Raw genomic sequence first — 12,987 nt, 5'->3', positions numbered from 1 at the left:
CGATAATCGAGAATCGTTAATAAAAGTCGATTCCCGCATGTAGCAAAAAAAAAAAATCATTTCACAACATTGCAAATCTGTCAGATACAATTATTTAACGACTCTTTGAGTGGGGTTATGACTGACTAGACGCATATATAACAGTCATATTTCCCCAAATAAACAATATCTAAAACTTGGGTCGATGTCATAAACAAGTCAAAGTACAAATATTATTTATAAAAAAATTATCACTCATATTTCTAACCCTTCGATATAGTAGATTCATAATTACGCTTTTTATTTTCACTTTAAACAAAACTAAACTCATCACACCCTTAGGGGTGGAATATTGCAAATTAGTATGTATATATATATATATATATATATATATATATATATATATATATATATATATATATATATATATATATATATATTTATATTTTTTTAATCCACGTCTAACTTAATTCATTGCTGAGATATGAATTTTTCAAATAAATGAAAACTAATTCCGTTATCAGCCCCATTTATAGACAAATTTTAATAAATGCCAAAAATACATAAAAAATAACTATTGATGTGACTTTTTTGATTTCAAAACACACCTGCCCTTTTACCAAACTTAAAGTGTTTGAATTTTTGTGTTTATCATTGGTATGCTTAGTTAAATTCAGAGATATAATTATTAATCTTAAAAATATACATACCTCTTTTACCCAATATCTTTTCTTACACTTTGTTAGTTTTAAAGGTATAGGGTAAACCGACCATATACCGTGATATACCTTATATCGTGACAAACAACGTTGCGGGCATCACAGAGCTGGGTAGGTTTCGTACACTGAGTTCACTAACTTACCAACAGAGAGCAGGCAAGTCTAGTTTCAGTGCGTTTTGGTGCGTCCTTTGTGTTTACCAGCACACTTTTCCTGCTAGTGTTAGTTCAATACACGTATCATCTCACTCAAGTTGTGCAGCACACGCTAAAAAAAGGTAAATAAATGTATATTCTTATTGATATCGCATGTTTTATAGTTTCAACATAAAGTGAGAGCATTAATCTGTTAATATATGGTATTAGAAAATATTCTCTACTCTTATTTACTTCGTGATAAGCTTATGAAAATGAACTAATTCCTTACAATTTTCCTTCTGTTTCAGTTACAATGATGCCATTCGACATCACGTTTGTAGGAGAATTTAGGCCAGGCCTATTAATTTTCAAAGGGGTCAAGATGACAGTGCCCTTCCTAATTTCTCTGCAGGGTTGTCTCCAAGTGGTTGGATAAATTCCGAGTTGTTTCTGCGGTGGTTCAAAATGTTCACTGAAGGATGCACATCAGACAAACCAGTGATTTTAATAATGGACTCACATGCAAGCCCCTTCACGCCAAAAGTCATGGAAATAGCATCACAAAATGAAATTATTAATGTAGCTCTCCCATCCCACACCAGTCATATTCTCCAGCCCCATGACATTTCTGTTTATCAACCTCTGAAAGTTGCTTGGAATGGAGCTCTCAAGCAGTTTCAAGAAGGTAATCCATTTCGCAGACCAGGACTTTTGACTTTGTCCCGCATTCTTGAAAGCCTTTTTTTGGGACAACATAATTTCTAGATTTACTAAGTCTGGCATTTTCCCTTTAAATCGACAAGCAGTGCAGGATGAAGAACTGACAACAGCGCCCACAGGGCTTGACGAATCTCAAGGAAGCACATTATCAAATGCTAGTGGACCTAGGTCTAATGGAGGATAGGCTTAGTCCAAAATCATCAGACAGTAAACTTGCACAAAAGTCACTTGACAATCTTTTAAGACTGCCAGATTTACACCTTACGTCACCACAAAGTGAAAAGCCTGAACAAAAAAGAAAAAAAGACCAACGTGCCAAAGTTTACTTCAACGCTACACCTGAACTTCAGGAAGACGAAACTTCAGCCACCATGTGTAGCATTCAGCATGCACCTGAGCCAAGTGGGAGCCAGATATGGAAGAAAGTGACAAAGAAACAGCCGAAGGAGCTTAAGAGTAAGCCCTAAGCTGGCAAAAAAGAGTGAAGACGTACGTGCGACGGGTAACAAGGACTATGCGCTTGGCAAGAATAAAAGTCCTTGGATTCAGTGCTGTTTCTGCTTGAAATGGTTCCACGAAAACTGCCAATCCATTGATTCAGCAATGCCACCAAAAGTTTTCATATGTAATCTGTGAGTGGGAAGTGATTAGGCAGACAGCAACAGTGACTAAAGTCGTGGCAATGTTTTACAAATGATCATAATAAATGTGTCACGAAATAGAGTATATGTTGTCACACAATTACGTAGGGTATCACGAAATGAGGTATGTGTGTATGCCATTTGTTTATTTTGTATCAGGTTTTATTTACTTAAGATAAATTAATCCTTCGTGTAGAAAATAAAAAGGCAATAAGTAATCAATATAACACATATAAAAGAAGAATTAATGTGTTTAATATATTGCTAATATTGAAGTTCGATACGTTAGTATTACGAAGTTGGGTAGGTTTACCCTCATTAATTATCATAAAATAATATGTATTCCTTTTCCATCCCCGTACGGGTGGATTTCTGTAATTAAATATAAGCCTGGTTTTAAGGTTGCTAACAAACCAGACCTATGCTCTCCTCGTAAGAAGTAATTCTGTGTTTGCTATATGCTTTACAATGATAATTTACATAATTTCATGCTTTTCAAGTTATTCTGACGATTCGTCTTCTTTATCGTGAAAAACTTCCAAAACCTTGTTTTTATCTGTCTGGTTCTGAATTTACTTTTTATATTCTTTCATGTATTATTTAAGAATTGCTGGTTTTTGCTTTGTTCGAAATGGCGTGTTAAAACTTAAAAAATTGTCTTAATTCTGTTTTATTGTTGTATGTACGTACACTGTGTTTATTGTTTTAACTGTGGTCTGTTGTATATCGGTGTTCCATGTATAAATTATGTTAATTGTTTTTGAACTGTTTTTTGAGTGTCATCTACATCATTTTCCTTATCTTTACTTAAAATATATGTCAACCTTTTGTACTGCAGTGCACTCGCTATCCACTGATTACTCTCGGGCACAATTAAATATTTATTTATCCGCCTGGCTATTAGAGAAGGCATGCAATGTTGCCTCTCCCTGCAGCCCAGCATGTGGCCTGGGTCTTCCCTCTCCGCATGGAAAGAGCGTGAGAGGAGGAAAATGAGCTGGTGACTTGGTTACAGAACTACTTGTATGTTACAGTGACCTCCAAGGCGGCAGACAGGACGGTTGTGTGTGTTGCTCCTGCTCCCAGACATAACTGTAGTGTGGCAGAACGTGAAGGCACAAGCCTTCCCACAGCAGTCTTAACTCCCTGTCCATTCCACTACTCACCGGCCAATCACAGCTCTCCTCCTACCGAGACACAGACTTACAAAACTCACTTCAGTAGCGGGGAAATGGATGGAGCAAGTCACAGTGTTCCAGGGTGGGACAGGGGGAAGGGCAGGGGAAGGGAGGGCATCAACTGGATATTTTTGTGTGGGTTTTAAAAAGTAAATTCCCTCACTAACGCTACTAGGGGAAGTGTATGTAGGATGAAACATGTTTAAGTTACCTGCTAACTAACTTTAGCGGAACGGTGTTCAAGAAAAGGTTTTCTTTAGTGTGTGTGTACCAGTATGCCTTTTCAAAGCATTTTGATGGCTAGATGTGGCAGAACATAGTTTACAAGAAACATGTTTTTTCTCCAGAGTGTATTCGAGTGTGCTGCTTCAGAGCAGCATGCAATCTAAACTTGGCAGAACATACTGTACAAGAATAAGGTTTTTCCCTAGTGTGTACAAAAGAGTGCTGCCTCAGATGACTAAGCTGTCTAAACTTGGCAGAACATACTGTACAAGAAAAAGGTTTTTCTCCAGTGTGGATTCGAGTGTGCCTCTTCAGGATACTTTGCTGACTAAACTTGGCAGAACATAGTGTACAAGAAAAAGGTTTTTCTCCAGTGTGTGTTCGAGTATGCTGCCTCAGATGACTAAGCAGTCTAAACTTGGAAGAACATAGTGTACAAGAAAAAGGTTTTTCTCCAGTGTGGGTTTGAATGTGTTGCTTCAGGCTACCTTGAAGGCTAAACTTTGCAGGACATATTGTACATGAAAAAGGTTTTTCTCCAGTGTGTGTTCGAGTGTGCTGCTTCAGAGCAGCATGCTGTCTAAACTTAGCAGAACATACGGTACAAGAATAAGGTTTTTCTCCAGTGTGTACAAAAGAGTGCTGCCTCAGATGACTAAGCTGTCTAAATTTGGCAGAACATACTGTACACGGAAAAGGTTTTTCTCCAGTGTGAGTTTGAATATGCTTCTTCAGGTCACCTTTGTGGCTAAACTTTGCTGAACATTCTGCACAAGAAAATTGTTTATTGCCCGTGTCTTTTTGGGGATACTGTTGTTGAATGTACGAACTAAATCCAAAAGTGCATGTTTTATCCTGACTGTTGGTAACACCGGTGGATCCAGCTAAATTACTTATGCAGTTTGATAATTTAATGGTGTCAGTATCAGTCACTTCTCTCTTCAATAAGACGCTGGTATCTGGTGAGTCTTGGGAACTGTGTTCAATGCAGATGGATGAAGTGTTGCCATGGCGACCCACACAGTTGTGAGGTTCATTCCGTTCAACTACTGCTGCGGCTAGAACAGAAACAAGAACACTTTGTACTCTTAGTACGTTACCCAAATATCTATAATAAAATGTATATAAAAAAAGTAAAATCTTGACTTTCTACAATATTTCCTTTTTTTACTTTTTTCTTTCCAAGGACAGATCAGGAAATTGATTTTTACTTTTACAAAATAAGTCCCTAAAAGTATGAACTATATGGAGTTTTATTTAATCTATTTCATCCAAATATATTTTTAAAAGTTTTAATGTTAAGTTAATAAGCATAACTAATCTTAATTAAAATTTATTAATAAATTTTTTATGCTAGCCAACAATTACAAAACTAAGGGAAAACACTGTTAAGACATTCCCAAGAGATTGTAATGACAACGTCATGTACTTTGACTTCGGCGTGGCGTAGTTGTCACCCCTCCTACCCATTCCCCCTCCTTTCCCCTTTAGATACATCACGATTCCTTCTCCTGCCAATTGGTAATTGATCCCCCACCCTTCTGGTTTACTGCGCTTGCGCGGTTCCCCTTCTGGGGCGCTGCTTTCGAGGATTTTCGGCGCTGGGTCTCGAGGCCTGTTCAGCTGTAGCCACCGACAGTGTCGGGTCACTTTCCATTCGAGCAGCATGTAGTTCCTTTTGTAACTCGTTAAGTCAGTTAGGGGTACGGTGCTGGCGAGCTCTCGACATGGTAAGCTTCTTCGCGGAACTTGGGTTTGTGTGCTTGGGCACCAACAGGTTGTGGCCCTGTTCTTAACGTCAGGTGATCGTTATGTAGCTTAATGCAATTTCTTCTAAATTATTTGATTTCGGCTTGCCACTTGGAAATTACGTTTGGTATTCTGCAGTAGGGTAACCATGTCGAGTAGTCTCGTGGTACGTACGGTTTTGGTGGATAAATAATTTTTCAATTCTTTTTTATTTTTTTTGGTAGTTGCTGTGCCAGTTCTATATTAGTCTGGGCTACGTTAACAAGTTAGGCCGTTTGTGGCATAATGTGCTGTATCTATTTGACTCTTTCTCTTTTTGACATTCACAGCTGGCTAGCTTTATTTTGCAAGAGTCCGATTGCGGGACTTGATAATGTAAAATATAATAGTTTCATGTTATGCTTATAATTTTGTGCAAGTTATGAATGTTACAGTTACAGGGATCAGTATTATACAGTATTATCAGTATTATATGCGAATTGTTCAACTATGTATTTTCTGAAAGAAACTATTTGTATCTGTTTATAATCAGTGGCGAGGCGTGAGGTTTACATGAGGGGAAGCAATAACTCCGTTCACACCAAAACATGATGAGGTGGGGGGGGGGGGGGGGGGGGGTCTGGGGGCCCTCCGCCGGGAAAATATGGATTTCAAGGTACAAAATGGTGCTACTTAAGTAGTTTTCTTAACTGAACATTGACTATTCCACAGGTAGAAAAATTGACATTTTTTTTAAATACATTATTTTTGAAAAATAATGATTGACTTACATTATTCTGATAGTAAAATACCTACTCTACATTACTTATATACTAAGTGGGAGTGTAGTATCATCGTACGCCCACAAATCCCCCAAGCACTGCCAGCCAACAGCCCGCGGGAGAGATGCGCGCGCCCCGAGAGACGACCGCCGACTGAAACGCGACATCGCCACCTGCCGTGCCAAACTGTACCGGACATAGCCGAAGCAGTCGGCGGAAAAATTCCACCGTCTGCTTCGGCCATGTTCGCTCCAGTTCGGCAAGAAAGCGTTACCTTCGTAGCTTCTACCGCGTATTTTTCCAGCCAATCCCCTCTCTGAACCTTTGTACCATGCCACCCCCCTTCCGAAAGGAAACTACTGCGGCAGCCTTCCTGCTGAAAGCGATCCTACCAGCGCTTCTAAACCTAGCAACGCTTCTAAAACAGCATGTTTTTGTGTCAACGAGTTCTTTTTTTATAGCGCACAGCGCACAGTATTGGGTCCCAAGAAGATAGTGTAAAAAAATACATACACCTAACTGCACGAGCCAAAGTAAAATACTATTCTGAATAAAATATTTATTTAAAAAATACAATGTCTGGAAACTGCCTGGGCAAGCACTGCTTGCCTTGCTTGCCCTGACGAGACGCCACTGCTTATAATGTACCTATTTGCAGTTGAAAGGATAGTAATTAAAGAAGACGGAAAGATAAAATTTAACTTTGCTTATACCTACAATAGCACACCTCTAGTAGCCATTCCTAATCCAGCTTAGGACTTTGTCATTTGTTTTCAGGTACATATTTTGTGAGGGTACTTTTTATAGTTTATCCATGCGTGGGTTGGAGGTTATTTTCTGATCTGCAAAAAGTACCCTTCAAGATAACCTTTACCCAGTTGAGTCATTAAATTTATTAGATCCTGTCAATTTTGCCATAAGAACTATGTTATAGTTTCCTATGTTTAATGTTAAATGCCATGTTTATTTTTCCTATAAAATATCTGCTTTATTATGCATAGAATATTCATAGATAAAGTTCAATTCTGCAATGTGTAAATCATTTTGTAATAAAAATGGGAACAACTTAACATGGACTTAAATAATTGTTTTTTAGGTCACGTGGATTATAAACATATATTCATTCATTTCATACTTCATGTTACAGTACACTCCCTATTTAATGCGGTTGTCGGGGGACATAACTTTTACCCGCGTTGTTGCATAACCGCGATGTTTCGATGTGACCAAGGTCAAAAGGCATAAAACACCGCCTGTGTTCTAATAGGTCGGCAAGCACGCACAGTATAGACGGCCCGCCTTTGTGCGGACTTTGCATCCGCAGTTTTCACTAAACGCGGGTGAAAAAATAAAAATAATAAATTTTAAAGATAAATATTAAATGTTGAATTTTATTTTTTATTTTTCCGCATGCCGCGCACAGTTTGTCGCACGGCCTACGAGCGCGCCACACGCCGCCATACACACGTGCGGCACACAAGCTGCTGCCAGTCTCGTGGTGTCAGCCACAGTATCTGCTTCGTCAGTGTCCGTAACAAAGTAAGTGCAGTGTGTGCGGTTACACACGATTCTGTGGTCAAAGTCTTCTAAATAGAAAGGCCATAGTAATACTTCAAACCGAATATGAATCGCAAAGTACCGAGTTTGATTGACAAAATAAAAATTCTAGATTTACGTACTTACAGATAGCGTGTCTTTTGCAGAAGTATGCAGCAGATACGTGAAAAACGATTCTAGCATTCGTACAACATAAAATAAAGAATCGTCTATCGTGTAAAGTGGTTAAACTTTGTTATCCATGCTTACAGTAAATTATAAATGGTCACATGTGGGATACAAAAATTGCGCCAAAATAATTTTAGCGCAATCAGTGGCGCCGTATTAAAAAGTCTTGTTAAACGTTGTCTTTACTTATTCCATCAAACGCTGTGTCGAGTTGCTGAGTGTGTGTGGCTCGGATCGGCAAGTGTTATATTCCCCAGCCTCTGGTTAAAGGTCGGGAGACTGCTACACATAAACATTTCTGGGGCTTGTTTACTACCTCACGGCAAAAGTGGTACAGTATGGTTCACGTAAGTATTGGACCACTGGGAATTCCTCGGCAAAGATTAAAAATACGCTAGCTGATTTACTTTATTATTTAATGTTAAAACATTATACCAAAGTAAAAAGATGAATGTGTATAATACAACGAATAATATTACGTCTGTAGGTTCAAGTTGTAACAAAACATTTATGTGTCTCCGCTTGTCAACACACGTGACCACGAGAAGTGTGCAGACGGAAATGAGTGAACCAGTCACCAGACTTCCCCCCTTTCGGCTTAATCGCCCCTCTCATCACTGGCGCTTATATTCCACTCCTCCCGTCTACCGCTCTACCCGGGTGTCTTGGTCGCATATTCTCGGCTCGCCTCTCCCCTCCCAGCGCTTGCCGTCAACCAAACCTATCCAAAATCAATCCCCAGCCGAGTCACGCTGGATAATGTCGCTGGACGGTGGGCTTTATCGGGTCCCCTGTCCGATGCTTTATTTGTGGGTTTCAGAAAATAACATTGGGCTGGATTGGACCATAATTTGAAAACACTTCAAGATAGAGGAATAATGTACGGAGATATCTTGTTTAGAATTTCACTGCGGACATTTTCTAAGCCTAGGCTTTTTTCTGCCCGATGCTTAGTTTGTGAGTTACAACGCAAAATTATCCTAATCGGCTGTCAACCATTTATTCCATTATTATTACAGTAGAAACTCGTTAATCCGTGACGCGCTAATTCGGGAATCGGATAATCCGGGACGATTTAAAAGTGCAGAAAAAAAAAGAGAAGTAAAAATTGTTAACGTCACGCGGGCCGGCGGCCGGCAAACACTACAAGCCATCGCGTGGTTCGCCAAACTCTGCTACGCTGTTTGTACCGACCCTTAGTGTCGTCCCCCTTTCAGCTGTCACATTTGTCACTCTTTAAACTTGAGGGGGATGTCCTGACTTCTGCTTCCCATCTACCTTTGTTTGTTTCCACCCGCCAACGCACGGCAGGCGCCTGGCGAGTGACGTACGTGTCTGGCTGGCATTCGGCTGGACGAAGTGGGTTGGGGGGGGGGGGGGGGGGGGGGCCTACCCAAAATTTATGTGTGGAAGTTCAGCACGATCTTATCTTTCTCTCTTCGGCTGTTGTAAATGACCGTGAACTAATGGCTAGGCAGTGCCCTATTTTTTTAAGCCGAAACTAATTCGAAGACGGTCCTTAACGTGAACGGATTATCCGGGTTTATTACTTTTTTTTTACAGGATTTTAATCATCCGGGCATCGGCGGGTCCCAATTAACACGAATAATGGTGAGTTTACTATTTTTTATCCATCTGCTGCCAAGGCGCAGTAAGCCTCGGTAGATGTTACGTCACATGACCTTGGCCTTAACCCAGCTGCACGCCGGTGTCTGAGAAGCTTGACAAGACCTTCCGGGCTTTTAATCGCTAGTCCGTGAAATTCGGTAATCCGTGATTATCTCGGTCCCGACCATCACGAATTAACGAGGTTCTACTGTGTTATTATTATTATTATTATTCATTTCTGATTGGGGGACATGGTTTGACCCGCGATATACCCGATTCCGCGATCTATCGGGGCGCGGTATACCGGGAGTTTACTGTATATTGTTTCACTGTTTTTTTTTTTTTTTTTACTGTGATGTATTATATCCTTATTTATGTTGTTTTGTGTTAATCATGTTATTGTGTATGTCCATATTTGTTTGGTCTTGTCTTGGTCGCTGCTGCTATGTGGTCCACTTGCCTTCTGTGTGTCGGCCAGCGTGGATCTGCCTACCTGCTGTGGTTTCCCCTCAGGTAGTGCCCAACTACTACTGGGTCCGACGGTTGTGGAGTGTCCACGTAGCACACGGATCACTACTGTCCTTGTCGTATATTTGTCGTGCCCATCTCCCGTACCCTCAGCTGTCGGTGGGCATGTAAACAATATAAAATAAAAAATAAAAACTGGATTCAACATGCTGGTGAAGTCGTAAAAGATTCAAAAGCCACAATTAAATTTTGTCCAAAAATTTAATGTAAACAACAAAATTATTTTATGACACATTCAGCTATCTCAACTATTTGTTCAGTGTAATATGTATATTGTTTTTTGTCCCAGCAGGATTTAATCCAATACAATGTATTTAATACAATGTATACTAGATGGGTCATCTGAGTGTCTCATTAATTTAAAACATAGTTAAAACAATAAATCCTGTTCACTTTAACTGTCCTTAAACTACTTCATAACTAATGTAGACTGACCAATAACTGCTTAAAAAGTCAGCTGCCCAATAGAGATTCACCAGCAACCATAAATACACCAATCCCACACTTAGCACATCTTCAGACTGCATTAATTCATTTAGCACAATGTTAATTCTACTGCTCCAGTCTTAAATAGCACATCTGTAAATTTCAGTTAGAGCAAAGACTGTTTCAACTTCTGTAAAAAACAGATGTGCTGTGGCATACAGTTAACCATACAAGGGGAGAAGAAATGCGTGCGCAGGTGTGACTACGCTATCGGCTGTTGTATAAACATCAGCTATGGCAAGTTACCAATGGCAAATGACCAAATGTTATTACGTCTGCGCGTATGCCGCCAAGTCGTGCCGTTGTCTCCTGGCCAAAAACCGAGCTGTGAACTCAGTCTAGCCAGTGGCCGGGAATTCACACAAACAAAAGCCATGTATGCACATTCATCTGCCAGTAACTGCACCTGCAGTTGGAATCATAGTGGAATCATGGCTTCCAAGTGAGAGCATAATGCATCATGTTCAAATATTTGAGACAAAACTAGAAGTATTAAGCCGTGCAGATTGTCATGAAGGCCACACTTATGTTGATCGCACTTTGGTTTTAAGCAAGTCAACTGTGCGCACAATCATACGAAATAAGGATTCTAACAAACGTTTATATAAGTCTGATACTATTGATTGTACAAGCAGGAAAATATTTTATATTATATACCAGAACAGAAAGGAACAGATATTCACATAGAAAAGGTTTTTATATGAATAGAGCAACGAAAAAAATAATAATTGATCTGACATGATTGGTGTGAACCAGATGGTGTAACGTGAATAATTTTTCTTTTACCGGTCGATCAGAAAGAGCTTTATGTTTTGTATGTTTGTTTTTACAGAAACAAGAAACACCTGGATGTAAGCACAATGTACTGAATGTGATATTGAGTCCTTGTACGAGGAAGCTGTGTTGTAATTGGTCGGTGAGTTCATGCGTGGTGGTAGGCTGATGCGCCATCTCACCAGTTCTCTGCTCAATGTGGACTGCATAGGTCCCAAGTGGCAGTGGCTCACACCATTAAACACTAATGTTTTAAGTGACAAAGTTTACGGCTGTGGTCCGGGCCTCGTCATTTATGAACCTCATTTCGGACATGCTTAATTAGCATTTCAGTGATCACATTTGAAGGCATTCGATCCATTATGGGGCTTAAGTACTGTGCCCGGCAGTTATCTTGGCGTCTCTCAGCGCGGGGTGCGGGGACAGCGGGACCGGAGAAAGTGGAGGGGGTAAGCAGGCGACACGTAGCCGAAAGCCGTGTAGTGGCTGTTAGGAAAATATCGCCCTTCAGTGTATACAGTCAAACCTCATTAATACGAATCCGCTTAGTACGAAATTCCCGTTTATGCGAAGTATTTTCACAGTCCCGGAAAATAAAGTATGATTTCCTATGTTATTCAGTACTTTTAATACGAAATACGGTTAATATGAATTACGAAGTTGTTTTGATCCCTCAAGTAGCTGTTAACGTGTATAAGTAAACGGTTAATACGAATTTCACCGCCGAAGTCTAAAGTAAATTGTCTTCATAACCGTCATGTAAACAAACGTTTCTCCAAAGATACATGTATGTATCCTACAGCTCAAAATGGTCGAAAAACAAGATGAAAAGTTCAACTCTAGTGGCGATGTTAGTAACTAAACTAGAAAAGATGCCATGTTGTAAACGGAAAACGAAAAGGAAAGTACTCTTTACCTTATTAACATTAGTCGTCGGAAGTGTACATACGTAGAAGTTTAAACAATCTATGGAAAAAAGTTCTGATATTTTCCATTGTTCACGCACGCGTATCTTAACCTCAATTTTGAGTGTTTGTTGTTTTGTAATATGACTGCGAAACGTAAACGCAACGAACTTACATTGCAAGTTAAAGTTAAAATTATTGAAGAAGTAGACAATGGAGAGAGAACAAAAACTGAAATTGCGAGAGAATTTAACATCCCGCAATCGTCGTTGTCGACAATACTAAAAAATCGTGAAAAGATTGAATCGGCTTTTGCGAGTTCATGCAGATTATCAACAAGTAAAAGAATGCGAGGCCCAAAACATCAAGAAATGGAAGCTACCTTGTTGCAGTGGTTTTAAGATATGCGTGCAGCAAACTTGCCAATTTCTGGACCTATGATCCAGAAGAAGGCAGACTACCTAGCATTGAGGTTAGGAATTTCAGACTTCAAGTTCAGCAATGGTTGGCTACAACGGTTTAAGGATCGCAACAATCTTGTTGGCAAAACTATGTGTAGGGAGTCGGCAGCAGTAGATATGACCAAAGTTAAATGTGGTAAACAATGCCTATAAGAAAAAGATAGTGCAAACCAGAATTGAAGCTTTTTTTTAAACCAAATGTTTGAATTGAAAATGTGTCATGAATGCAAGTTTATTGAAGTTTGTATTATGATTTATTCTGTAAGTGTTGCATTGTGTTTGTTTTCTTCAGAGTTTACATATTGTCATGCATGTAGTGAAGCCAGCTTATACTACCAACGGTGTGTATAATTTTCTTTATAATTGTAAATATAGGCATTTAAAGTTCAAT

At 39.5% G+C, this 12,987-nt stretch overlaps 1 protein-coding gene across 2 annotated transcripts in view; it reads right to left on the bottom strand.

Moving 5' to 3' along the window:
- Positions 1-495: 495 nt before the first annotated feature.
- LOC134536592 (gastrula zinc finger protein XlCGF57.1-like) overlaps positions 496-12,987 on the bottom strand; it is a 90,456-nt gene continuing 77,964 nt past the window's right edge. For both annotated transcript variants that reach the window (XM_063376356.1, XM_063376357.1), the window contains one exon: positions 496-4,657. In XM_063376356.1, the coding sequence (XP_063232426.1) occupies positions 3,696-4,657 (962 nt within the window). In that variant the 3' untranslated portion in view covers positions 496-3,695. The remainder of the gene's footprint in view (positions 4,658-12,987) is intronic.

This window comes from Bacillus rossius, chromosome 11 (assembly GCF_032445375.1).
Source record: "Bacillus rossius redtenbacheri isolate Brsri chromosome 11, Brsri_v3, whole genome shotgun sequence".
NCBI lineage: Eukaryota > Metazoa > Arthropoda > Insecta > Phasmatodea > Bacillidae > Bacillus > Bacillus rossius.
This window is presented reverse-complemented; position numbering and strand designations above follow the sequence as displayed.